The 25,035-nt window shown below is 45.0% G+C and overlaps 1 protein-coding gene across 1 annotated transcript in view; it reads left to right on the forward strand.

Moving 5' to 3' along the window:
* Positions 1–25,035, forward strand: part of LOC121279297 (peroxidasin homolog) — a 659,434-nt gene that overhangs the window by 627,412 nt on the left and 6,987 nt on the right. Inside the window, exon 22 of the mRNA XM_041190436.1 lies at positions 24,679–24,792. Coding sequence (XP_041046370.1) covers positions 24,679–24,792 — 114 coding nt within the window. The remainder of the gene's footprint in view (positions 1–24,678; positions 24,793–25,035) is intronic.

Here is a 25,035-nt window from a genome sequence, read left to right on the forward strand (position 1 = left end):
ATCACAGTTGTGAACGTTTGATGCAGTCTGGCTTTTGGCAGTGCCAATACCCTCTTGTGAGAATGCTCCTGTCATGGAGATGCAGTGGAGGCCTTAAAAGTCACTCGATCGCAGGAGGATGATGACAACATGCAGTGAGGACACTCCATAGATCTTCACATAGCCTCTGAGAATGTCTAACTCCTGTCTGGCCCAGGGCAGGTCAGTTGCACTTCATGAAGAGGGTCATCTCAGAGACGCAGGCATGAAACTTTGGACACATCTGATGCTGTGTCTGCCTTCAGCACCTCAGCCCTTTAGGAGCTGGTGCACAGCATCACTGGTCGCAGATGCTGGTGTGATGGGGGCCAGCCCCATCTTAAAGGTGCTGAGAGCACACAGAGAGTATGAGAGAACTCTGTGGCCCCTGCCCACTACATTCTGGCAGCAATGACCTGCACTGCCGAGGGGCAGGCATCAGTAATGTTTCCAGGGAGTGTGCGGCTAGACCATCACTGAGGTCTGAAGGCTGCACAGAGCACAGGGAAGAGGCCCTGGACTGAGACACCTGCCTTTTATCTTGTGCAGAATGGTTTCACCTCTGAGTGACAAGGAGCCACTGGCAGGGAGACATTCTTGGGAGTTTATTGACAATAATGAACATTATGTACAAGTGATCAACACCCGTGCCCAGGTTGTGCAAATACTTTTCCTCAACATTCCTAACCCTGCCGCTACATCTTGGTGCTCCCTGGACATCCACAGTGGAGGTGGAGGCAGCCTGCTGACTGTGATGCCCTGTCTGTGATGACTTTGGTGGGAATGCTGTGGAGTGCCAAGACTTGGAGGGCCCTGGCCTGCTTTCGGGGTCCTGCTGTGTGGCAGTGGCACCCTCCTCGGCCTGTGAAGCTGGAGCTGTGGAGGTCACAGGAAGGGGAGAGTCAGATGGGCCGGTCACTCCCAGAGTCACTTGGGTGGATAACCCCGGAGTGTGCACCTGCTGATCTTCCTCCCTGTGGGTGCCCAAGGGCCCCTGACTGACTCCATGAGTGGAAGGAGTAGCTGGAGTGAGATCAAGCTGCCCAACACCCCTCTCACATACACACTGTTGGAGGCCAACTATGGCATCAGTGATGGAGTTAAGCCCACGCAGCAGTGAAGGAGTGATGTCCTGGACCAAGGTCTCCATGGCGGCCGCCATCCTACCAGTGTTGACCTCGGTTCATTGCAATGCTGGCGCAATCACCTCAGCCTGAAGTTGGACAGACTCCTCCATCATGCCTTGCAACCTGAGGAATGCAGCAGACATCCCTTCCTGATGTTCCCCAGTTTGTCTTTGCAGCTCCAGCCACTGTGACATGATCGAGTCCAGAGACTCGTCATCTGACTCATACTCAGCAACATTCTGGCTTCTAGCAGTCCTCCGAATGCCGGACACCTGGGAAGTCCCTGCTTCTGCCTGCTATGGATCAGACAGTGCGATGTGCTCACTAGATGGTGATCCCAAGGCTATTCTAAAGCTACGTCCCACCGAGGTGTGTGTCTCTGTGCTGGTGGAGGATGTGGGAAGTACTGTGACAGGACTTCAGGGAGGGTGCCTTCAGAGTGGTCTTCAGAGGTTTCTTCAGAGCTTGATTGGAGGCCCTGGGTCATGGACTCTGTCAGCTGTTTGGCAGACATGCCTGCAAATGCAAGGTGAGATAATGAGTGCATGGCAGTGGCCTGTGGAAGAGGACACATCACTCACAATATGGTTGTCTGATGGATGTTGCACTACTGTATCCTCACTTGATAGAGCAGTGCTGATCTCACCGTCAACAGAGGACTGGTCCCAGTCATTGCCGACCAGCTGGATGGCTCAGTTTTCAAATTCTGTCAGAACTTTAATTTCTGCATCCCTCCACCTGTCTGCGACTTTTCCCTCCTGTTGTGAGCCAGTTTGTCCTGCACAGATAAGAGTGTATCAGGATGCCTGCCGGGCCAGATGATAAGTGTGCCTGGCCTGTGTGGGTGGCAAGTGGTCCCTTGGTTGGGATGAGGACAATCGCGGTGAGTATGAAAGAGTGAATGGTGATGTACCTTGCACTGGCAGTGACTGAGGGCCCTGTGAGTGTGTGATGGGTTTGTGAGTGTGTGAGTTGGGAGTGATGAGAAGAGTGACTTACCTTGGCAAAACAGAAGAGATCATTCATCCTTTTGTGACTTTGCTGCCCAGGCCGCGGCCAGAGCAGGACAGAACACATCCCAGCACGCCTCCACAGTTACTCGAGAGAATCGTCGTTGAAGTGGGGGGAAGCAGTCTTTATCCTTTGCTGGCCATGTCTCCCAGGCAGTGGTGGTGAGCTAATGGTGATGCATGCTTTGCTGGCGGCTGCCTTTTAAAGATGGCTGCCGGTGTGAAGCAACAGTGGGGTGATGGCCTGCGGGTGAATGAGAGCCCGCCCACTATGGAAATGGTGTGTTTCCCAGGAATGAATAAATAATGAGTCGGGCTCGGGATGATACAGCGTGAAAACCCACCATTTTAGTCAGCATGTAGGTCTCCATTTTACCCGCCCACTACTGCACTTACTGCAATTCTGGGAATTTCCACCCAGGCTGCATCTCTTCTTCCTTGCAGCCATTGCCAGTTGCAATCTGGAAAAATCTTTACAATATACAGGCTGACTTTAACAAAGTAACAGCTGTATTTTAACAACTGCTGTTGGCAGATATCCTATCCATTCAGCCCTATAAGTTTTCTCAGCATCAAGTGATCTGTGCAGGGATTAGCATAGTATTATTCAAGTGAACTGTTTCTTGAAGTGATGCAAGGTCAGTGTTTTCCACTGCTAGTTTGCTGTGCATTATGAGTGTAGTGGTTTCACAAAAAGAAATTTAGCATAAATTAATTAACCAGTGCACTCAAAATAGTACACAGAGTGAATTAAATTCTTAAACACACATGGGTGATTCAGCAGTTCAGAGCTCCCAGAACTGTCCAGGGAGCAATTGGAGATGCACAACTCATTATTAGGCTATTAGTGATAGTGTGTTTATTAGGAAAGGAAAATCATGCGCTGCATATTTCCTGAGCTACAGTCCTTGCAAGTGACAGATTGTGAAATCACTCCTTATCAGGACATTAGTTTATATATTGCTAAATGCCTCTGCTTTTCTTTTCAGTGATTAAGTGGCATGACAGTTTATCAAAACAACTTATAGTAATTCATTTACTCTAATATTTGGGACTCACTGAAAAATAGCAATATCCAAATTGATATAGATCAGCTCAGATTTTTATACACCCCATTGCATTACAAAACTCACAATTAATTTTCTAACAACATGGATGTAGAAATTTATCAAACTATAAGTTAACTGAGAATCTCAGTTAAGATTTTTGTAGGAAAACTGACATGGTTTATATCAGCCTTGTACTAAACGGGAAAGGAAGTGAAAATTATGCCTTTTTAAATTTTGTACATTTAACTCATTTTCATCAGCTATATTATTTTGATCATATTAAGACTTTCCCTGATATATTCAACATGTTAAGTTAGCTCATTGTTAGGGGACAGCCGATTGTAAATGCTGAGCTGCTCAAATTCCAAAGGCAAACTTGAAAAAACTGCTACAACTGTTTTGCAATTTGTATAATTTGAGATGCCTTGAATTCAGTAGCAATAAGACCACAGAGTCTTATAGGTTTCTTAAAAAACTAAATTAAAACTTTATTAAATAAAAAAGAGTTTAAGCACATACATAGGCTTACAAATGACTACTATGATAATTCCTAGCTCTCCTACTTAATCTAACTCCCAGTTACACCTTTGTTAAGGCAATAGTAAGACACATAGATTTTAAATAACCCAGGCAAAGTAACATGATACCCTTAATAGTCAAATTTATAGTGAGTTTTTCTCAGCTTTGGTTCCTTGTAGACAGCAGCTTAAGGTTTATATGGGCTAGTTGCTTTTCACACTTATGTAAGATCTTAAAATGCATTCCCTTGCACACAGCCTTCACTCCTTTATACATATTTTCCCCCTTGAATGCAAATTCCCATTGTTTCACTATGTCTTTGGGCTTTACCTGTCTAATAATAAACATCTTTCTTAGTACCAGTTTTGCCAGTAAGCTTTGGGAAAAATAAACACACTGTATCTTAACTTTTTCTGGCTAGGTTTCACTCCCTCTTTTGAGTTCAAGCTACCCTGGTTTATTTAAAAATGCAAATGTTCCCTTTATACCTCACATTCTAAAACTTCCCCCATGTTTACCTATTTAATATTTCAAACATAGGTCATCTTCTGATACATCAAAGCCTTCAGACCAGCAGCCTGTAATTCAATTAAACCACCTTGCTCTACACACAAGGACCCCGTCACAGACCCCACTATTACTCTACTTTACAATAAATTCCAATAACATTATCAAAGTTATTATATCTTCCTGACACTCATTCTTATCACTGACAATGAATTGTGTCTTAGTTAACTTTTAAAAAATGATATTTCCTCTGGATACAAAGCATAATTAAATATCTTGATATAGGTTTATTAAAAATGTTGAACTACAGTTCAGTTATACATGGTGGATTAGTCCAAAGTTAATTATCTTTTTTCAGAGTAAGGTTTCCATTGCTCACAATAGATTACATCAATAGGAAAAAAATAGAATAACTATTACAGTTACCTGAGGAGTTTAATGCCACATTAACTTTTTTAGTAAATGTTTTGGCCTAAGGATTTCTAACCATTAGTGTCAAAAGAATATTTGAAAAGTGAAGGAAAAGAAAAAGTAATTTGGCCACCGAAGCTCGTCCACCTGATAAAGGCTTGTCCAACCTTTTCATTTGGGTGCTACATTTGCATATTTCTCTCACTCAGTGGGGCCAATGAGCAAATTTCAGAAAGATAAGGTTTGGCACAACATTAAACTGAATTTCAAAAAAGAAGTTGAGGTTTCAAGGAAACAAACAATTGCTGAGCAAAAGTGCAACAATAAATTGTTATGTTAAAAAAGAGCAATTAATAAAAATGTGAGAGGATCAGTGTGTGTGTGTGTGGCTCACTCCCAGTCTCAGGGTGTTCAGTCACTCAGCCTCACCCACTGTGAGTGGGTGCCTGCCTGTGTGTATATGTGTTGGTGTGTGGTGGTGAGAGCAAGTGAGAAACTGAGACTGGGTGCAAGGCAGACTCACACACACACACACACACACACGCATTTTGTCACGCACACACTCTCTCTCTCTCTCTCTCCCCCACAATCTCACTGCAGCACCGTCTCCTCCTCGGGCAGGCAATACTTTGCTCTCTCTGGTACCGATGTGACCTCGCCCTCTCCAGGACGAACGCAACATCGCCCTCCCCAGGCCGCCATAATTTTATCCTCCACAGGTCTAACATACCTGGCTTCCCGTCTGCAGTTCCGTCGTTGCTTGGCCTCCCAGGCTCCAGCCCCACTGACGCTTGGCTTCCCAGGCTCCAGCCCCATCATTGCTTGGCTCCCCGGGCTCCAGCCTTGCCATACCTTCGCTTCCCTCGACTGGCAGCCCTCAACACACTCACCAATGCCGGTGTTCACTGCTCCTCCATTCAGAGACTGTTCCTCTCTCTCATTTGCTGCTTGTTGCTTCATGCAGAATCTTCCATTGAAGCTCACCGGTTTGACAGGAAATTTGAAAACTGGCTCGGGGGGGCCGCAAAGAGGGACTTCACTTGCCGTACGTACATTGGACAAGTCTGATCTAGTACCTGACGCTCCTAGTATGGCTTCTAATTGTTAAAAACCCCAAAAATCTTGATATCATCTCTGCCTGACATCTCATTTAGACATGCATCACTCTTTGCTTAAGGACATAAATTTTATTTTTCATTAGGTTATAATTATGGCTAATTTTATGAGCCTAACTTTAAAGTACTAATCAGAGTTTAATTTAAAGCATTTGATGTTTTTATGCCTCAAAGAGATTTCTATCTTCTTCCCCATTATCTTTGTATGCTGTATTGGACTTTTTAACTTTTCTCATCACTCATTCCAACCTAAACATTTAGACTCATTCCTTTTGCCCTTATCTGCTTATTTGACTTCTTCAAACCTCCTCCAATGCTCTGATGTTCCTTTTACAGCATGCCAGCCAGAAATTCACGCAATACACCAAGTGTAGTCTAATGATTGTGTTGTACAGCTTGCAGCATTACCTTGGTAAACTTGTTTTACACTCTTCTGGCTTTATATCCCTGTATTTTATTAGCTTTTTAACTGCCTCACCACATTGTCTAGACAGAATATGTCAGAAGTCATAAAGTATACTGATCTATCTGTCGCACAATAAAAACATTTCCTTTTGGTTCAATTAATTCAGCAGAGTAATCTTAACAAAATCAGTCTTTCAATAATAACCTTGTGTATCCTCCTCATCCTATTATAATCTGTTTTTTTGTTAAGATGCAAAGTTTATAGTAAAAACACACTGATGTCTGATTCTGGACAGGTAATGTTTTGGTTTAGTGGACCCCTGTGGTGGCCAAACTGCAATGCAATGAAAAACTCATGGTGCTGTAATTAGCACAATATAACTATCTGGACAACTGTCATCATTGTTAAATATTAAAAAGACTTTTTATCTCATCCATTTTATGTCTCTCTACGTGGTAAGTGAAACCCCAGGAGAAGTCATATGAATTTATGTTTTCAGGACTGATGCAGTCTCTGAAAATTCTCAAAGTGCTTTACAAACACAATAATTTACTTTGAAGTGAAACAACTTTTATATAAGCACAACGCCATGAAACCCAATGAGATGAATAGCCCTATTTTTGGCAGTGGTGATTCAGGGAAGGAGAGCTAGGACAGTGGAGAGAAAGCCCTTCTCTTTCAAATAGCACTGCAGGATCTTTGACCTTGACTGAGCAGACAGCTGGAGCCTTGGTTTGACATCTTACCTGAAGAATTGCATCATCATCACTCGTTCAGTAATCCACTGCGAGCAAATGGACCAACCAGATCACAGGACACTTTTGAATGAGGAAGACCTTTTGGTTCATCTTACTTCATCCAATCAAAACAACCCTGCATGTGGAAGCATAGGAGAAATCACTCACTCATTTTTCCAGAACCACCTCTTCCAATTCAGGGTCGCAGGAGGTCACAGCCTAACCCAACAAGCAATAGGTGCTAGGCAGGGTACACCGAGGACAGGTACTAGGCAGTCAAAGGGCACACACTCAAGGACAATTTGCCATAGCCAATCCACCTAAGCAGCATATCTTTGGGCAGTGGGAGGAAACCAAAGCACCCAGTGGAAATCCACAGAGGCACAGGGTGAATGTGTAAACTCCGCAAAGGCTGACAATCGAGGTCAGAATCGAATCCAGGTCCCTGGAGCTGTGAGGCAGCAGCACTAACCACTGTGCCACCATGCCGTCCATTGGGGAAATCATTCCCCTCCCCCCAAGCCCCATCCCCCAATGTCCGCACTTTCTGCAGGAAGTGTGTCCGGCTGCAGCTCCTGGAAGCTTGGGTTTTAGAGCTGGAACAGTGGCTGGGGACACTGTGGAGCACGCGCCAGCCTGAGAGCATCATGGGTAGCACATTTAGAGAGGTGGTCACACCGCAGATGAAGGGACTTGAGGAAGGAAATGGGTGGTCACCAGGCAGTCCAAGAGAAACAGGCAGGTAGTTCAGGAGTCCCCTGGGGTCCCGCTCGCAAATCGGCATTCCATTTTGGAGGCTGATGAGGGCGCTGGTTCCTCCAGGGAGTGCAGACAGAGCCAAGCTTCTGGCACCACAAGCAGCCTGTCTGTACAACAGGGGAGGAAAAGCAATAGCAATAGGGGATTCTAAAGTCAGGGGAACAGATAGGCGCTACTGTGGCCATCAACATGACTCCAGGATAGTATGTTGCCTCCCTGGTGCCAGCGTCCGGGAAGTCACTGAGCAGCTGCAGGGCATCCTGAAGGGGGAGGGTGATAAGGCGGAGGTCATGGTACATGTTGGTACCAATGACATAGGTAGAAAGCGGGATGAGGCCTTGCATCAAGAATTCAGGGAGTTAGGCAGTAGACTAAAATGCAATACCTCTCGAGTTGCAATCGCTGGATTACTCCCATTGCCGCATGCTAGCGAGCTCAGAAATAGGAGAATAGCGCAGATGAATACGTGGCTTAAGATTTGGTGCAGGATGGAAAGTTTGAGATTCCTGGATCACTGGGACATTTCTGGGGAAGGTGGGACCTGTACAAGTGGGACGGTCTACATCTGAACCAGAGCGGGACTAACATTCTTGCAGGTGGGTTTGCTAGTGCTGTTGGGAGGAGTTTAAACTAATTTGTCAGGGGGAGGGGTCACAGAATGTTAGCAGAATATGGACACATCATAATACAGTAAAACAATCAAGTCAGAGTAAGTACAGCTGCATTAAGTCTCAAGGGAGTAAGGCAAGGCTGGATGGCCTCTACTTTAAAGCCAGGAATATTACAGGTAAAATGGATTAGATGAGGGTGAGGATTGACACGTGTAATTGTGATATAGTAGCCATCACTGAGATGTGGTTGAGGGAGGGGCAGGATTGGCAGTTCAGCATTCCGGGATATAGAATCTTCAAGCGAGACAGAAGAGGGGGTAAAAGAGGAGGAGGCATTGGATTATTAGTTAAGGAGTCAGTCACAGTAGTAAGGAGAAATGATATATTGGAAAGGGCATCGAATGAAGCTTTGTGGGTAGAGCTTAGGAATAAAAAAGGGGCAGCCACATTGTTAAGCGTTTATTATAGATCCCCAGATAATCAGCGGGAAATTGAGGAGCAAATATGTGCATAATTTACGGAGGTGTGCAAAAACAATAATAATAGGGTAATTATATTAGGTGATTTCAACTTTCCCAACATTAATTTGGATAGACATAGTGTTAAGGGCTTGGATGGAGTGGATTTCTTCAAATGTGTACAGGAGAACTTTTTAGGTCAATATTTAGAGGGTCCGACAAGGGACGGCGCAGTGCCGTACCTAATTCTGGGGAATGAAGCCGGACAGGTGGCTGAGGTGATGGTGGGGGAGCATTTTAGTGATAGCGACCACAACATGGTACAATTTAAGCTTGTTATGGACAAAGAAATCAACAAGTTGCAAAAAAATGTTTTGGATTAGGGGAGAGTGGATTTTAATAAAATAAGGCAGGATCTGGCCAAGGTCGACTGGGAGCAGCTACTTGTGGGGAAATCTACACAGGAGCAGTGGGTGTGGAAGGGGGGCATTCAGAAAGGAAATGGGGAGGATACAGGCTCAGCATGTTCCCTCTAGGGTGATAGGAAGGAGTAACAAACCTGGAGAACCATGGATGACCAGAGATATTCAGGTTACGATGAAAAGGAAAAGAGAGGCTTTTAGCAGGTACAAGGGAAGCAAATCAGTGGAGGCATTAGTGGAGTACAGAGAGTGCAGGTGAAGCTTAACAAAGCAATTAGGAGAGCAAAGAGGGGATATGAGAAAGCTCTGGCTGATAAAAGTAGGCAAAATCCCAAGATATTCTATAAATATATCAATGGGAAGAGGATAACCAGGGAAAGAATAGGGCCCATAAGGGACCAAGGAGGCAATCTATGGGTGGAGCCAGAGGACATCACTAGAGTGTTGAACAAATTCTTCACATTCATCTTCACCCAAGAGAATGAGGATGAAGGTATCGAACTCGGGGAGAGAGACTGCGAAGTTCTTAAGCAAATTGATATAGAGAGTGACAAGCTTTTGGAGGTGTTGGCAGGCTCAAAAGTGGACAAATCTCCAGGCCCAGATGATTTGTGTCCCAGATTGCTGAGGGAGACAAAGGAGGAGATCGCAGGGGCTCTGACCCAAGTTTTTAATTCCTCTCGGGCCATGGCGGAGGTGCCAGAGGACTGGAGAACAGCTAATGTGATTCCACTATTTAAGAAGGTTTGTAGGGATAAACCAGGGAGCTACAGGCCAGTGAGTCTCACAATCAGTGGTAGGGAAACTATTGGAGAAAATTCTGAAGGAGAGAATCTATCTCCACTTGGAGAGGCAAGGTATGATCAGGGATAGTCATCATGGCTTTGTCAGAGGGAGGTCACGCCTCACAAATTTGACTGAATTTTTTGAGGAGGTGACCAGGTGTGTAAATGAGGGTAGTGCAGTTGATGTAGTTTATATGGATTTCAGCAAAGCCTTTGACAAGGTCCCACATGGGAGACTTATAAAGAAGGCAAATGCACATGGGATACAGGGTAATTTGATAAGGTGGATTCAAAATTGGCTTAGTTATAGGAGACAGAGGGTGATGACAGAAGGATGCTTTAATGACTGGAAGCCAATGTCCATGGTATACCACAGGGATCTGTGCTGGGTCCCTTATTATTTGTCATTTATATAAACAACATAGATGACCATGTGGGGGGTAGGATTAGTAAGTTTGTGGATGACACAAAGATTGGCCGGGTGGTTAACATTGAGGTTGAGTGTGTTGGCCTACAGGAAGATATAGACAGGATGGTCAAATGGGCAGATAAGTGGCAGATGGAATTTAACCCTGAAAAGTGTGAGGTGATACACTTCGGAAGGAGTAATTTGACAAGGGTGAATTCAATGAACGGCATGACACTAGGAAGTTCTGAGGAACAAAGGGACCTTGGCGTGTGTGTCCATAGATCTCTGAAGGCAGAGGGGCATGTTAGTGGGGTGGTGAAAAAGGCATATGGGACACTTGCCTTTATCATTTGAGGCATAGATTACAAAAGTAGGGAGGTCATGTTGGAGTTGTGTAGAACCTTGGTGAGGCCACAGCTGGAGTACTGTGTGCAGTTCTGGTCATCACATTATAGGGAGGATGTGTCAGGTGCTGACTCGATGGGCTGAAGGGCCTCTTCTGCACTGTGTGATTCTGTGATTCTGTAAAGTAAAGCAGCTTAATATTTAGAAAATGTATTGGAGCAATTTAAAGGGCTTATAGCCAACAAGCCTCAGGAACTGATGGCCTACCTCCATGGGTTCAAAAAGATATAGCTGCAGCAATAGAGGATGAACTGGTTATGATTTTCCAAAAAACCCTAGATTCTAGGATGGTGCCAACCGGTTGGAAGTTAGCAAATGCAGTGCCTGTATTCAAGAAAGGTGGGAGAGAGAAAACAGGCCAGTTAACCTGACATCAATCATTGGGTAAATGTTGGATTCTATAATTAAGGAAGTCTTGACAGTGCCCTTAGAAAATCATAGTATGACCAGGTGGAGTCAATATGATTATAAAAAAGGTGAATCATGTTGGATAAATTTATTACGATAATCCCTGTGCTTGCTGACGTACACTGACTGCCAGTCAAACGACGTCTTGATTTTAAAATTCTCAGCCTTGTTTTCAAATCCTTCCCTATCTCTGTAATCTCCTCGAACCACACAACCCTCTAAGATATCTGCGTTCCTCTAATTCTGACCTATTGTGCATTTCCAATCATAATTGTTCCATCATTGGTGGCCATGCCTTCAGTTGCCTTGGCCTCAGGCTCTGTATTTCCTTCCTAACACCTCTTTGCTTCTCTACCCTGCTTTCCTCCTTTTAGGCACTTCTTAAAACCTACCTCTTTGATTAAGCTTTGGGTCACCTAACCTCAGGGCTGGATTTAATGCAGCCTGTTGTGGTGCTAAACCTGGTGCCTGGGCCCACTTAATTGTGGTAAGAGGCCAGATGTCAGTCTCCCAGCAGTGGAAAAACCTCCTGCGATTAAGTTGGAGGTGGGAAGTGGCCCATTGGAGAAACTCAACTGCTCAGGTTCTCAATTAATTAATTAATTCATTAATGAGCCCATTGACACTAACCAGAATTTAACGGTGGCTCAGGTATTAAGTACAAAAGGGACAGCTTTGCCATGCCTCCAGAAGGCAAATCCAACAGGTTTCCCATTTTCAAAGGCACTTAGTGCCTGATTGAGGAACTCACCATTGCGAAGGGGGTGGCTGATGAAAGCATCTCCCTGTCCTTGCCTCTGACCCCCTACACACCCTCCACACCAGTCCTAAGACACTCCTCCTTCCGACCATCATCCTGCCCTCACTCACCTTTGGCCTTGGGTCCGTCTTTTATCCCAGGCCTCTAATGGATGCTTTGCTGGCAGCTGTCGGTGCTCTCGGTGGCCTTGACTGCAAAGAGGAGCTGCCAGCTTCTGAATGGCTGGCAGCTCTCAGCAGGAGGGGTTTCCACCGCTGCGTTCCTCAATTTCAGGGAAGGTCCGACACTGGCCAGTTAAGTGCCAATGAGCACTTAATCCTATCAGGCCTCCCCCATGGAACTGACGGGTGTTCCCCACTGGTTCTCTAACCAATGGCAGAGATCCCTGTCAGGCCCATTTATTCCTTCCCAAATTTCCTCTTTGGCTCAGTGTTTAACTTTGTTTTATAATGCCCATGTGAAGTGCCTTGAGACATAAAGATTTTATTTAAAAATAAGTTGTTCTTGTTAATTTGAGGATGTAACTACTTAGGTAGATAAAAGGGAGCCTGATGTAAACAAGACATAGTATATTTGTATTTCCAAAAACTGTTTGATAAGAAGATACTAAAGATTAATATTCAAGAAAAGGGCTCATGGATTTGGGAGTAATATAATCACATGGATGAAGAATATTTTTTGAAAGGCATGAAGCTTTTAATGTTGATGTTCAGATAGACTTGGGTGTATACTTAGAAAGAAGGCAGCAAGTAATTAGTAAGGCAAATGGCACATTGGTCTTGTTGCAATGGTTCTCTCTATGGTCACCCTGGTGGAGGAACAGATGGCATTGTAAGGATTACAGGAATAAAGACGTTTTTCTACAACCATTCAGTGCTTTGAGACCGCACCTGGAATAGCATGTGCAGTTTTAGTCTCCATTAAGGATATACTTGCAGGGAGGCTTTACAGCAAAGGTTCACCGGGTTGATTCCTAGGATGAGAGGGTAGTCCTACGATGAGAGGCTGAGCAAATTGGGCCTATATTCCCTGGAGTTTAGAAGAATGGGAGATGATCTAATTGAAACCGCCAAGGTTCTGAGGGGCTTGAAGGGGTAGACACTGAGAGCTTGTTTCTCCTGGCTGGGTAATCTAGAACATAGGGGCCAATTAACAAATACTTGAGGCAATTGACAAATCAATTGACTGAGATTTAGCATAGCCTTGTGATTTAATGCTGGTCGCATGAGCTGCATGGGTAAGCAGGAACCACGGCGAGCTGCCTCAGAGGACTGGAGGGCAGGATAAAAGCAATACATACAGGATAGGAGAACACTAAGGAGCAGGAGTCTGCAGCAGGGTCTGCAGGAGAGATTTGTGAAGTTGTCCAGTCTTTGAATATTTGTTGAATTTCCTGTTGAAGAGGTAAAGGGGTAATCTGTGAGTGACTCCCTTGGAAGAGGGGTTTGTACAAGGAGGGGTGATTTCAGGGCACTCTGCAGCAACAGAAGCCATGGGTGAAGGCTCCTCCAGTGAGGAAGAGGGAAGAAGAATGAGGGAAAGGTGGTCTGCTGGCCAGGGGCAGCAACAACCAACTTGCCAGCAACATGAGCATCCTGTGACACTGAGGGCTTAGAAGGCTAGTGAAGGGAGCATGGGCAGGTATGTGCCAGGAGAAGACACTACCCAGAAAGAATGATTTGCAGACTGCGTACTAACTACGTTTAGGTGAGTGAACACCATGTCACAGTAGGCTCAGCTATCCAGAGAGGTGGCAACATTGATATGTGACAGGATTGATGGGAAGATCAGCTTCAACTGCATGGGTGGCCATGGTGGCCCTAAACTTCTATGCATCAGGATCTTTTCAGATGTCTGCAGGTGATCTGTGTGCTGTTTTGCAATTGGCAGCCCACTATTGTGTTAAAATTGTAATTGTTCAGGAGGGTGAAAACTTTCATTCATTTCACCATTAATGATGAGAGATTGAGAGTCTTTGGGATGATGGCAAGCTTCTCTGTACTCATGTGGTCATCAGGGCATCCATGGGTCTGCCAGGGGCTTTCGTCAGTCAGAAAGGTTTTCATTCTCTAAACTTGGAGATTGTCTGTGGTCACCATCAGCACACCTACAGATGTATGCATGGTTCTCTGGGATCAGTCAAGATGGCTACACCCTCAGGCACTCCCAGGTGCCATGAATGTACTTACCCCCTGCACAGCTGGATGGCTGGTTGATAGGGGTCAAGGGATATCCATTAAAGGGGTGGCTTATAACACAAATCAGGCATCCACGATCTCAGACGGAAGAAAAGTACAATGTCATCCATTCCTCCTCCAAGACGACCATAGAGAGAATCATAGGTCTGTTCAAGATGTGCTTCCTTTGCCTCAACCGCTCTGTTGGCACCTTAAACTATGTCCCAGGTTGCTTTTCCCTCCTTGTTGTCATGTGTTGTGCACTGCATGATCTGTGAAGGATGACATGGAGGGCGGCCCTTCTTCCTCAGATGATGAGTCCAACAATGACTCAGAGAAGGAAAAAGACATTGATCACGCCCAGAGTGACTCACTTGGTGGGCAGCAGAGACTGGGTGGCAGAGAGACAAGAGAAACCCTTATAATGAGGTGGTTCAGCCAAGGCCTTGCTGACGACTTGCAAACTACAGTGTGGCGACAACCGACTTCTGCCCCAGCGTATGAAGCACACATTGAAGACAACCCAAAAGGCTTGCCTCTAGGAACATTTCATAGAAGGGCTGGTGATTTTCATCAGTAGGTGTCATGGCTTTGTGGCCACCATCAATGTAAGATATTCCCCAGTCCACACATCAGCAATCAGACATTGTCTGAAAACTGACAAATTTAATAAAGGGTAGGTAAATAACACAACACTCAGCATTTCAGATACAGCAAACATGAGTGATGACCCCTCCGTGCCTGTAGTGATTTCTTCACTCGTTTACTGGTGCCGCTTCATGGTGCTCAACCATCACTGCCAGTTGCTCTGGAGGCAGGTTGCTGATTCGGATGTCCCATTGGCTTGGATAACCTTGGCGGGCATCCTCTGGTTACCCAAGGCTGAAGGCCCCGGCAGTGTTTTTTTAATATTTTCATGGACGTTGCTGGCAGACGTTGCTGGCAAGGCCAGCATTTGTTGTCCAATGCTCCTAGGCTATCCCTAATAGTTCTTGAGGAGATTTGAATTGTGAGAGATTCCTGCCTGGTAGTAGAAGCCTCCTCTGACGCCGTGGCAACCTGAAGCATTGGCAGACGAAGCACTGTTACCATCAGGAGTGCCCTTAGAGGGGCTCTGAGTTGCAGACAGCTGTTGCTCATCTGCCAATGTGAGGTTCAAATGGCCCTCTCTTCTTACCAGTGATGCACAAGGACCTAGTGGAGATTCCAGGTGCTTTATCCATCTCTTGCACTGGCAATACCCAGCTGAGGCTATTGATGAAAAGAGGGCTTGCAGGCCTGGACATATACTCAGAAATCTCTGAATGAGCTGCTGAGCCTGGATCTCCATGATGGTCACCAGTTTCTCCATGAAAGAGGCCACACATTCTGGAGAGAGGGAGATCACAGTGCTCATGACCTGGATGGATTCCCACACTGTCTGTGCCAGGGTGCACAGACCTTCTGGAAACGCTGCCAGATTTTCATGCACTTCACTTTAGATATCCAACATTTGCTGCCACATGGACAGCTCCAGAAGTTTGCCATTTGCCTGGGACTCAGAATTTTCTTGGTCTTCCATGCCAACCCCGAGAGTTTGAGGCCTGGACTGTCGCAGCGTCTATAGCTCGTCTGGCAATTGTGCATTGCTGCCCCCGGTTTGTGCGACCGTTTTGGCTGACAAATGCAAACCCACCAAGGTGCCAATATCTGAGCTGGTGCTATGTGCGGAACAAGGATGGTGCACCCTATGAGGTCTTATTCTCCTCAGAGGTAAAACCCTTGGAGTTGATGTCTGCTCACGCCAATGAATGACCTGCTGATGGAATAAGACAGGTGAGTGCATATCAGCTATGAGGAGGGACAGTGAGTAAAAATAGCTTCATCCCAGACACAGACATGCCACATATGATATGTGGATCAGATGCTTGGATCTCAAACACTTGCGCCTCACACATCCATCCCATCCTCTGCTCCATTTCACTGCTTCACCCCTGCCCCCCCATTGCCCTAGGATACCCACCACCCTCTTCACTAACTCTGGTCTTTCCTCTGCCAACCGATCTGAACCCCCTGCTGACTGGTGAGGCCCAGGATGTCCTCTTCCATCTGTGATAGCTTGGGCACCCCACCACCACCAGCTCTTCTGCCATTGCTCACTGAGTGCAATAGAGGTTAACTCTACTGATATCCTTTGGCTTCTCTCTTAACCTTCCAGTGGCATACAATGGGGCTGGCAGCATCACAGCAGCCCCATTTATTGCAGCTTGCCTTCACTTACTGGTTTTTCTGTTCCCTCTGGCCTTCTCCTCCAGTCCCACCATTTGTGCAGACTGAGACGACTGGTGTTGCTTTAAACCTCCAGTCAGCAGCATTTTCCACCCTTGAACCCAGCCCTGTCATCTCCTGCACACCCGTTTTGGGCCTGGCATGCTTCCTGCTGCCTGGCTGAGAATTTGCCGATCTGCATGTGATTGCACTCGGAAGTCGGGAGTGGGTGGAAGCAGAAGTTCTTCATGCTCAGTGCTAAATTCTGCTTGTAAAGTGGAACTTCATGCTCCCTAGAAAATTAGGATTTCCTCTGTAGCTTTGTATATTATGCAAGCAATTCACAGTACAATAAATGTCAAAAGACTGGAAAACCACATGTGCAGATCAAGAATCATCCTTGGAGTTTTAATTTCCAGTTGTTCAACTTAAAGGCTATACCCTCACAATGTTCATTCATGAAAACGACAATCCCCATGAACTCTTCAATACCTCTTTTATACCTCCTTGTGCCACAAATAGCAGGATAAACAATCACCAGTGAATGTCTCTATAAGTAGCAACATAAACCTCAAGATCAAATGACATGTTTCACCTTCCCAATGCTTCTGTCAAACATCCCAGCCTAATAGCATTTTAATAATACATCCTTTTTATGGGAACACCTTGCCCACAACTGGTGCAGTGCCTGCAAATCAGGGCACAACTTTCTATGATGTCATAAACATGATGAAAACTCCCTGATGCTCACTGTTACGTTCTCTTTTTACTGTCAGCATCAATGGCTACACGTGTGGTGCCAGAGGAGTGCTAAAGTTTTATTGTTTTAAAAAGCAAGGCAGAGGTAGGCAGGGTAAGCACAGGCCAGTCAGCCTAACCTTGGTGTTAGGCAAATTGTTGGAAAAAAAATCTAAGGGCTAGTCATTTAGAAAGACATGATTCATTAAGAACATGGGTGTGTTAAGGGAAGGTCATCTCTGACTAGCCTGATTGAATCTTTTTTAGGAAGTAACAAGGAGGATATATGAGGGTAGGAAGTTTAATGTTGTCCACATGGATTTAGCAAGACTTTTGACAAGGTCAGAAAAGTAAAGCTAAAGACAAGGGGAATAGTATGTTGGATCCAAAATTGACTGAATGGCAGCAATCAAAGGATAATAGTGATGGATGTTCTGGTGAATGGAAGGCAGTTCCCAGTGGGGTTCCATTTTCATGGTGTATATATTAGATTTGAATAATTAACAAATTTGCAGATGGTACAAAAATTGGTCTTATAGTTAATAGTGAGAAAGAACACTGTAGACTGCAGGAAGATATCAATAGACTAATCAGGTGGGCAAAAAAGTTGAAATGAAATTCAGTCTGGAAAAGTGTGAGGTAATGCATTTGGGGAGGGCAAACAAGACAAGAGAATCCACCATAAATGGTAGGCTATTGAGAAATGTAGCACAACAGAGGACCTTGTATTGTGTGTCCACCGATCCCTAAAGGTAGCAGATAAAAGGGTCAGGGAGGCATACGGAATACCTTCCTTTATTAGCTAAGGCATAGAATACAGCAAAGAGGTTATGCTAGAACTGTACAAAAGTCTATTTAGGTCATGGCTAGAGTATTGCATACAGTTCTGGTCGTCGCATTTCAGGAAGGATGTGATTGCACCAGAGAGAGTACAGAGCAGATTTATGAAGATGGTGCCAGGAATGGAAAATTTTAGCAATGAGAAATGATTAAATAGGCTGTTTTTTTTCTTTTAGACAGAGGGGACTGAGGGAAAATTTAATTGAGTTGTATAAAATTATGAGAGGCCTAGAGGGAATGGATAAGAAGGATCCCTTAGCAGAGAGGTGCATAACCAGGGCACATGGATTTAAAGTAATTGGTAGAAAGATTAGAGGGGAGATGAGGAGAAACTTTTCACCCAGAGGGCAGTGGGCAGTCTGGAACTCACAGCCTGGAAAGGTGGTAGAGGCAAAAGTTCTTATCACATTTAAAAAAATATTTGGATAAGCATATGAGGTGTCATAGCTTTTAAGGGCTATGGGCCAAGAGCTGGAGAGTGGGATTAGGCTGGATAACTTTTCTCCAGCCTGCACAGACAAGATGGGCTAAATGGCATTCTTCTGCTCTGTATATTTTCAATGCTTTTTAGGTTGTCCGTGGGGAGTGTTGTTTGATTAGATGCAAATCATTGCAAATCTCTGCCCATATTTTCGGTTGATCATATTTCTTTTATAGGTGCCCCTCTGGCAATAGAGCTAGGAAATTCAGTCCGATATGTGAAGAAATCTCTCCTCACAATGTTACAACAGTTTGACAATTATGTAAGCACGTAATTAGATCATTCCACAGCAAAGAATCTTAATATTTGCAGTCTCTCCTGTAATTTCCACATGGTTAAGTGCTCTTACGCTAAATCCAATTTGGTTAAGGGACCCTTGGCAAGTAAGGAGTACGCTGAGAAATAGTTTTGGCTTCTTTATCATTTCAATAACCAAAGAAGAAACAAAATAATTCCCTAACAATATTGCAGGAAAGTAATCCTCTTGTAAATTTCACTGAGGCCTATATTTTCACAGCAACGCAGAGCCTCACTATCATTGTGAAAAAGGCGGAAGGGGCCCGAATTCACAAGCCCTGCCCCCGAACAGGGCACCTACCATTTTCGCAGGGGTGGAATGGGCCCAGGTCCGGATTCATGCATTCGCATTTCACAGAGGCAATGGCCATATAAATCAGCAACTGCCTCCACTTGTGATTTTGGTGTGAGAGATGCCTGAAATCTAACGGGCAGAATTTTTTGCTTGGTGTGCGGGTGCGCGCCCAACATGCTCGAGCATGAAATAGTGCATGATGATGTCAGGCAAGTGTCAAAACATCATCATGCACTCGTGCGATGTTTTGGTCAGCAGACGCGTGCGAGAGTCAGCAACGTGCCCGAGAACAATTAAGAGGCCTATTAAGGCCATTAACGTATTAATCAACCATGATTTTTCGCTGCCCATCCAATGTTACAGTTGGCGGGCGGGTGAATCAGCCAGGCAGCCTTTGCCTTTTTGAGGAAACCTCATCCAAGTGTGGGATGAGGTTTCTGATATTAATTTTAAAAAAAAATTTGCACAGAATTTTCATCGGCTGTTTGTTCCGGTGACTGATTCTGATGTTGGGGCACTTTTTCCCAAGTTTTCACAATCTTTATTTTTGGCATTTAAATTCTGCAGCTCCCTGAGACAGCTCTCTGCTTTCAGAGAGCTTTCTGTGAGCATTCCCCCACGCCCGCACTGACTTCAGTGCTTGCCGTCCTCTCACCCCCACCTCAACAACGCTAAGTCTTTAATTGGCCAGCCAGCGTGAAATTGTGGTCACAGGCCAATTGCGCTCGGGGGTCTGTTCCCCAGCCGCTCCTTGGCACGCCAATCGTGAGTGTCCGCCAAACTGAAAATCCTGCTCAACGTGTGCATATTAGACCTGATAGGTGCATGTCTGAACTTTGTAGATTTGAATGAAAAGCCAGGGTACCCTTTTGGAGAGCTGAGGTATGTTTTGGGATATGGTCCTGGGATACCTTTTGGGGAGGTCAGGAGCCCTTTGGAGAAGGTCAGGTACCCTTTGGGAGAGGCCACATTCCCTCTGGGAGATGTAAAGTGCCTTTTAGGAGTACTAAAAATAGGCATGAATGTGGTTAAAAAATACATCAGCTCATTAGAACTGTGCAGCTCATTGAAACTGTCAAAAACAGTGTCAAGATGAACTGTCAAAGGGAGCTGTAAAGCTGTCAAGGCATTTAAAACTGTTGTCCTTTAACTCTTTGGAGAAGGAAACTGCCTAGAGCGGATTATGCAATTGAATTCAATGCTTGTTGTTTTAAGGGATAATGTAGTTGAGGAATATAAATATAGTAAATGGATTTTTTATGAATGAGTGTATTTTTAAAATAAAGGGCGGGATTTTTCACCACGCGGGCGGGAATGGAAAATTTGGAGAGGCAGTGATATGGACATTGACTTTCGATGGGACTGGAAAATGCCAGCTGCAGGCAGAACCAGAAAATCCCACCCTATTGACACTTTGAACTTTTATTTATTTAGGCGTGGGTCCTGAGGCCTGCCCAAGGTGGCTTCTGGGTGATTTGGTGTGGTAGGCGCAAGGGCAAAGGGTGGTGATGGCTTGGGTTGGCAAGAGTTGGCCCTAAGTTGGCATGGGAATATAAAGGGCCATGGGGTGTGGGTGGGGACATATTTGGCATGAAGGTATGAGGGGCCATGGTGTTAGGGGGGCATGGGTTGGCATGGAGGGTTTGTGGGACCATGGTGGGTGTGTGGGGGCTATGAGGTCACATGGTTTGGCATGGATGGGACATGGGGTGTGGGGGAAGGTTGAGGGGGTATGAGAGGTGAGGGCTGGAGGACTGTTTTATGTTTATTTGGTTCTTTTAAATTTCAATACAGTCCTGGTAGAATCAACACTGAGAGATAGGATTAACTGTCATGTGGAAAGGCATGGACTAGTCAGGGATGGTCAACATGGATTCGTTAAAGGAAGGTCTTGCCTCACAAATTTGATTGAATTCTTTGAGGAAGTGACAAGAAGGTTGATGAAGGTTGTGCAATGGATGTTGTATACATGGATTTTAGCAAGGCATTTCACAAGGTCCCACATGGCAGATTGGTCAGGAAAGTAAAAGCCCATGGGATTCAGGGTAATGTGCCAAACTGGATTAAAGATTGGCTTTGTAACAGGAAACAAAGGGTAATGGTCGATGGATGCCCTTGCAAATGGAAAGTTGTCTCAAGTGGTGTTCCACAGGGCTCGGTGATGGGACCCTTGCTGTTTGTGTTATCTATTAACGATTTGTACATGAACGTGGGGGGCACAATTGGGAAATTTGCAGATGACACAAAGATTGGCCGAGTAGTGGATAGTGTAGAGGTTGGCTATAATCTCCAAAACGATATAGATGGGTTGGTGGAGTAGGCGGTAAAGTGGCAGATGGATTTTAATATAGCGAAGTGTGAGGTCATACATTTAGGGAGGTCGAACAGTTACAGGGATTACACAATAAATGGGAATATACTAAGAGGGGCAGATGAAGTGAGAGATCTTGGTGTACAAGTACACAGGTCCCTTAAGGCAGCAGTTCAAGTAGACAAGGTCATAAAGAAGGCATATGGAATGCTCTCCTTCATTGGCAGAGGTATAGAATATAAAAGTAAGGATATAATGTTGAAATAGTATAAAACACTGGTGAGGCCACAACTGGAGCATTGTGTGCAGTTCTGGTCACCACATTACAGGAAGAGCATAATAGCTCTGGAGAGAGTGCAGAGAAGGTTTACAAGAATGTTGCCAGAGTTAAAAAAAAGTGTAGCTACGAGGAGAGATTGGATAGGTTGGGGTTATTTTCCTTAGAACAAAGAAGGCTGGGAGGTGACTTGATTGAGGTGTACAAAATTATGAGGGGAATAGATAGAGTGGACAGGATAAAATTGTTTCCCTTGGTGGAGAATTTAGAAGCAGGGGACATAGATTCAAGATAAGCGGCAGAAGGTATAGGGGGGACATGAGGAAAAACTTTTTTACACAGACGGTAGTGGGTGTCTGGAATTCGCTGCCCAAGTTGGTGGTGGAGGCAGAAACTCTAAACTCTTTTAAAAATACCTGGATCTGCATCTTAAATGCTGTAAGCTGCTGGGCTATGGGACGGGTGCAGGAAGGTGGGATTAGAAAGGGCACCTGGGTGTCCTCGGGCTGGCATGGACAAGATGGGCCGAATGGCCTCCTTCTGTGCCGTAACTTTGCTATGCTTCTATGGTGCACTAAGGCAGTCCTTCCACCCAGACTGCCTCCAAACCTGGCATCCTCCTCACGCATTCTGGTATTCCCTCCACCTCAGAATGAAAATCCAACCTTCCAGGTCACTTTCTCCCGGCTCGGGTTTGCAGAGCGGGGAAATGCCCCGACTCTGATCTCCTGACAGTCTCACTTTGCTGCAGCCATGTCTCTTGGTATGCCTCTTTATAATATTGTTTAAGTTACTAGCCCTGGAATTCTATAGTGGATCTATTCTTTATCCTCCTGAGTGACAGTGGAAAGGCCGGTAGAACTTCTGCAGAATTTCAGGGCCATTTTATTCAAGAATGAGTAAGAGTCAATGGAAACACAAGTTGTGAGAGTTGTAAAATATCTGTCAATTCCCTATCACCTGTTTTATGTTGCTGTTGAAGACCAATTTCACCCCCTGCTTCTTGGTCTTCTCTGTGCCTCCCAGGTACATTTTTATAATCTCCAGTAATTTTCATATAGATTGCCCCTTATGAGTCATGCATGGGGCTTCTAACTGTTAACATTTACATAGCCATATGAATGCCATCAATGACAGCAGGTAATAAAAACCAAGGACAAATGTTTGTCTGATACCAAGGATCCATTGAAAATATTATAGACCAGAAATTGCTGCAATGGTGGAAATCATGCCATTTAACATTAATTCGACTTTTTAATTTACCATTAACAGTGAAGCAATGTTAGTGTAGCATCTAGGAACTCATGATCCTCTCTCCTGCTCCCCCGGCTCCACTTTTAGCTAAATACTTTTAATCTACTTATGCCAGGCCTTTTAAGGACTGTTGGTTCAACTACATGTAAACCATGGGCTGGATAACACACTTAGAGCAGGCTCCCATACCCCAATGTAGATTTCACTCTGCTTGGCTGGCTCACAAATTTTAATTTTTTGGTTGACAGCCCTTGAATTAGTATGAGGCTGGACTTCCGTCCATTTCCAGGAGAAAACATCATTCCCCCCACCCCCCCTCCCCCCCAACCCCCACACCACCCCACAGAATTGTCGGCCAGGCGGAGGCCATCAACTCTGTGCTGCACCAAGATCAGTGGCCACTGCCAGTGTTTCAGGAGGCCAGGGAGGAAGAGGAACCATGGATTCTCCCAAACCCAGATAAGTCTGGAATCTCGCCAAGGCCACATTGGCATGTCATGGTTTGGGGATTGGGGGAGCGGGCCATGTTAGACAGGGCAGTGAAGGAGGGCGGACACGATGCAAACCTGTGGGATATTGTCCTCTAATTGGCACTGGAGGCACCCCTTTTTTTGACCAGTCAACAGGGTTAAACCCATTGGGTTGAGAACAGACCTCTCCTTCTGCCCATTAAATCAGAGCAGCGGCATGATGAGACCCTTAATTAGGCATTAATTGCCCACTTATGGGCCTCAATTGGGCCATGGGCTGGCGACCCCTCCCCTGCTGCCCATAAAATTGTCATGGCAGGACGGACTGGCAGTAGGCACTCCGCCGATGGTGTGGCTCCCTAGTTTACAGGTCTACCCACCCGTTTTCCTGCCTGCTGATGGCCTGTAAAACTCAGCCTCATGTTTTCATGAATGTAACTAGTTCAGTGCCAACTGTGTTAATGTGCAAAGCACCTAATGCCTGTATGCCTTTACCCACATAATAAACAGTGTGTGTCCAGCAGGGAATGTGCACACAAATGACATCTGCCATATTGGCCATTGTATTCGCCTTCCACCATTTTTTACAGCGGCAGATAAAGGAGCGAGTGAATGTCCCATCTTGGAGAGGCAAGACACATCATTAACATATTTAAATCAGGCTCTCACAGTGCAAGCAAAAGCTTAATTTCAATTTAGCTACTGTAAGATTATTCCCCCGGCCCATCAAGGAAGCCTTCGGTGTGCCACTTCTGCCGATCTTTCTCTAGGCCTTGCCATGATCACTGACTCCTTCCGGTAGCCTGTGATCTTCCCTGACAATCACAGGTTGCAGTCTCCTGCCACTGGTTTTCTCATCTGGCAGCTTGCCAGCAAGTCAATTTGGCCAACTGATCGGTGGCAATTGGATAAAGTAATGATAATGAGGTCCTGCCGTTAAATTTGGCAAGGGCTCCATTCCAATGCTTTCAGCACCCCACACCACCATGCCCTGCTCCCTCCCCATCAATATCATGGCAATGATTTCAAGACGATGGGTCAATAAACATTGCTAAAGGGGTATGACTATCCAACAGACCAGTGCAACACGTAGACAGAGAAGTTGGGAAGGTGAATTAAATTGAAATTTTGTTCTCTCTATTATGTAGAATGCTATAAAGAAAAAGTTGTTCTGCAATATGGGTCGGTGTACTTTGTACAATGCACAGGGTTTCCTTGCAGCAATGCTGCTGTTTTAAAAAAGACTGATGTAGACAGAGGCTGACATATGTGAGAGGATTATAAGTATCAAGAATTCTTCTATGATGACTAGTGACAACTCAGATGTAGTCTAGTTAGCCTATGTCATGTTTATGTATCACAACTTTACTTATAGATCAACCAACTAGAATCACGTCTGAAACACTATGGCTGTACAGATGAAAAGGGAAATCATATGAATGAAAATGATCATTGGAAAAAGGAAGACTGCACTACCTGTCACTGTAAGGTATGTATAAGACTACAGGTAATTTTTAGTTGCCTAATGCAGAACATTTGAAGCATTATCAATGCACAGTAAGCCTAGATGTTTCAACCAGCATTACTTTATCACTTTACTGCCCATTCATTTCAAACCGGTTAATGACAGAGTTAAAATAATGTTGAACAGTTCATTGAAGCTACATATTTTCATAATTTCTGCGTTTTACCTTATAATGTGTTAGATAGGTCTGGGTTTTACAAGGCTCCA

This window comes from Carcharodon carcharias, chromosome 6, assembly GCF_017639515.1.
Source record: "Carcharodon carcharias isolate sCarCar2 chromosome 6, sCarCar2.pri, whole genome shotgun sequence".
NCBI classification, from domain to species: Eukaryota; Metazoa; Chordata; class Chondrichthyes; order Lamniformes; family Lamnidae; genus Carcharodon; species Carcharodon carcharias.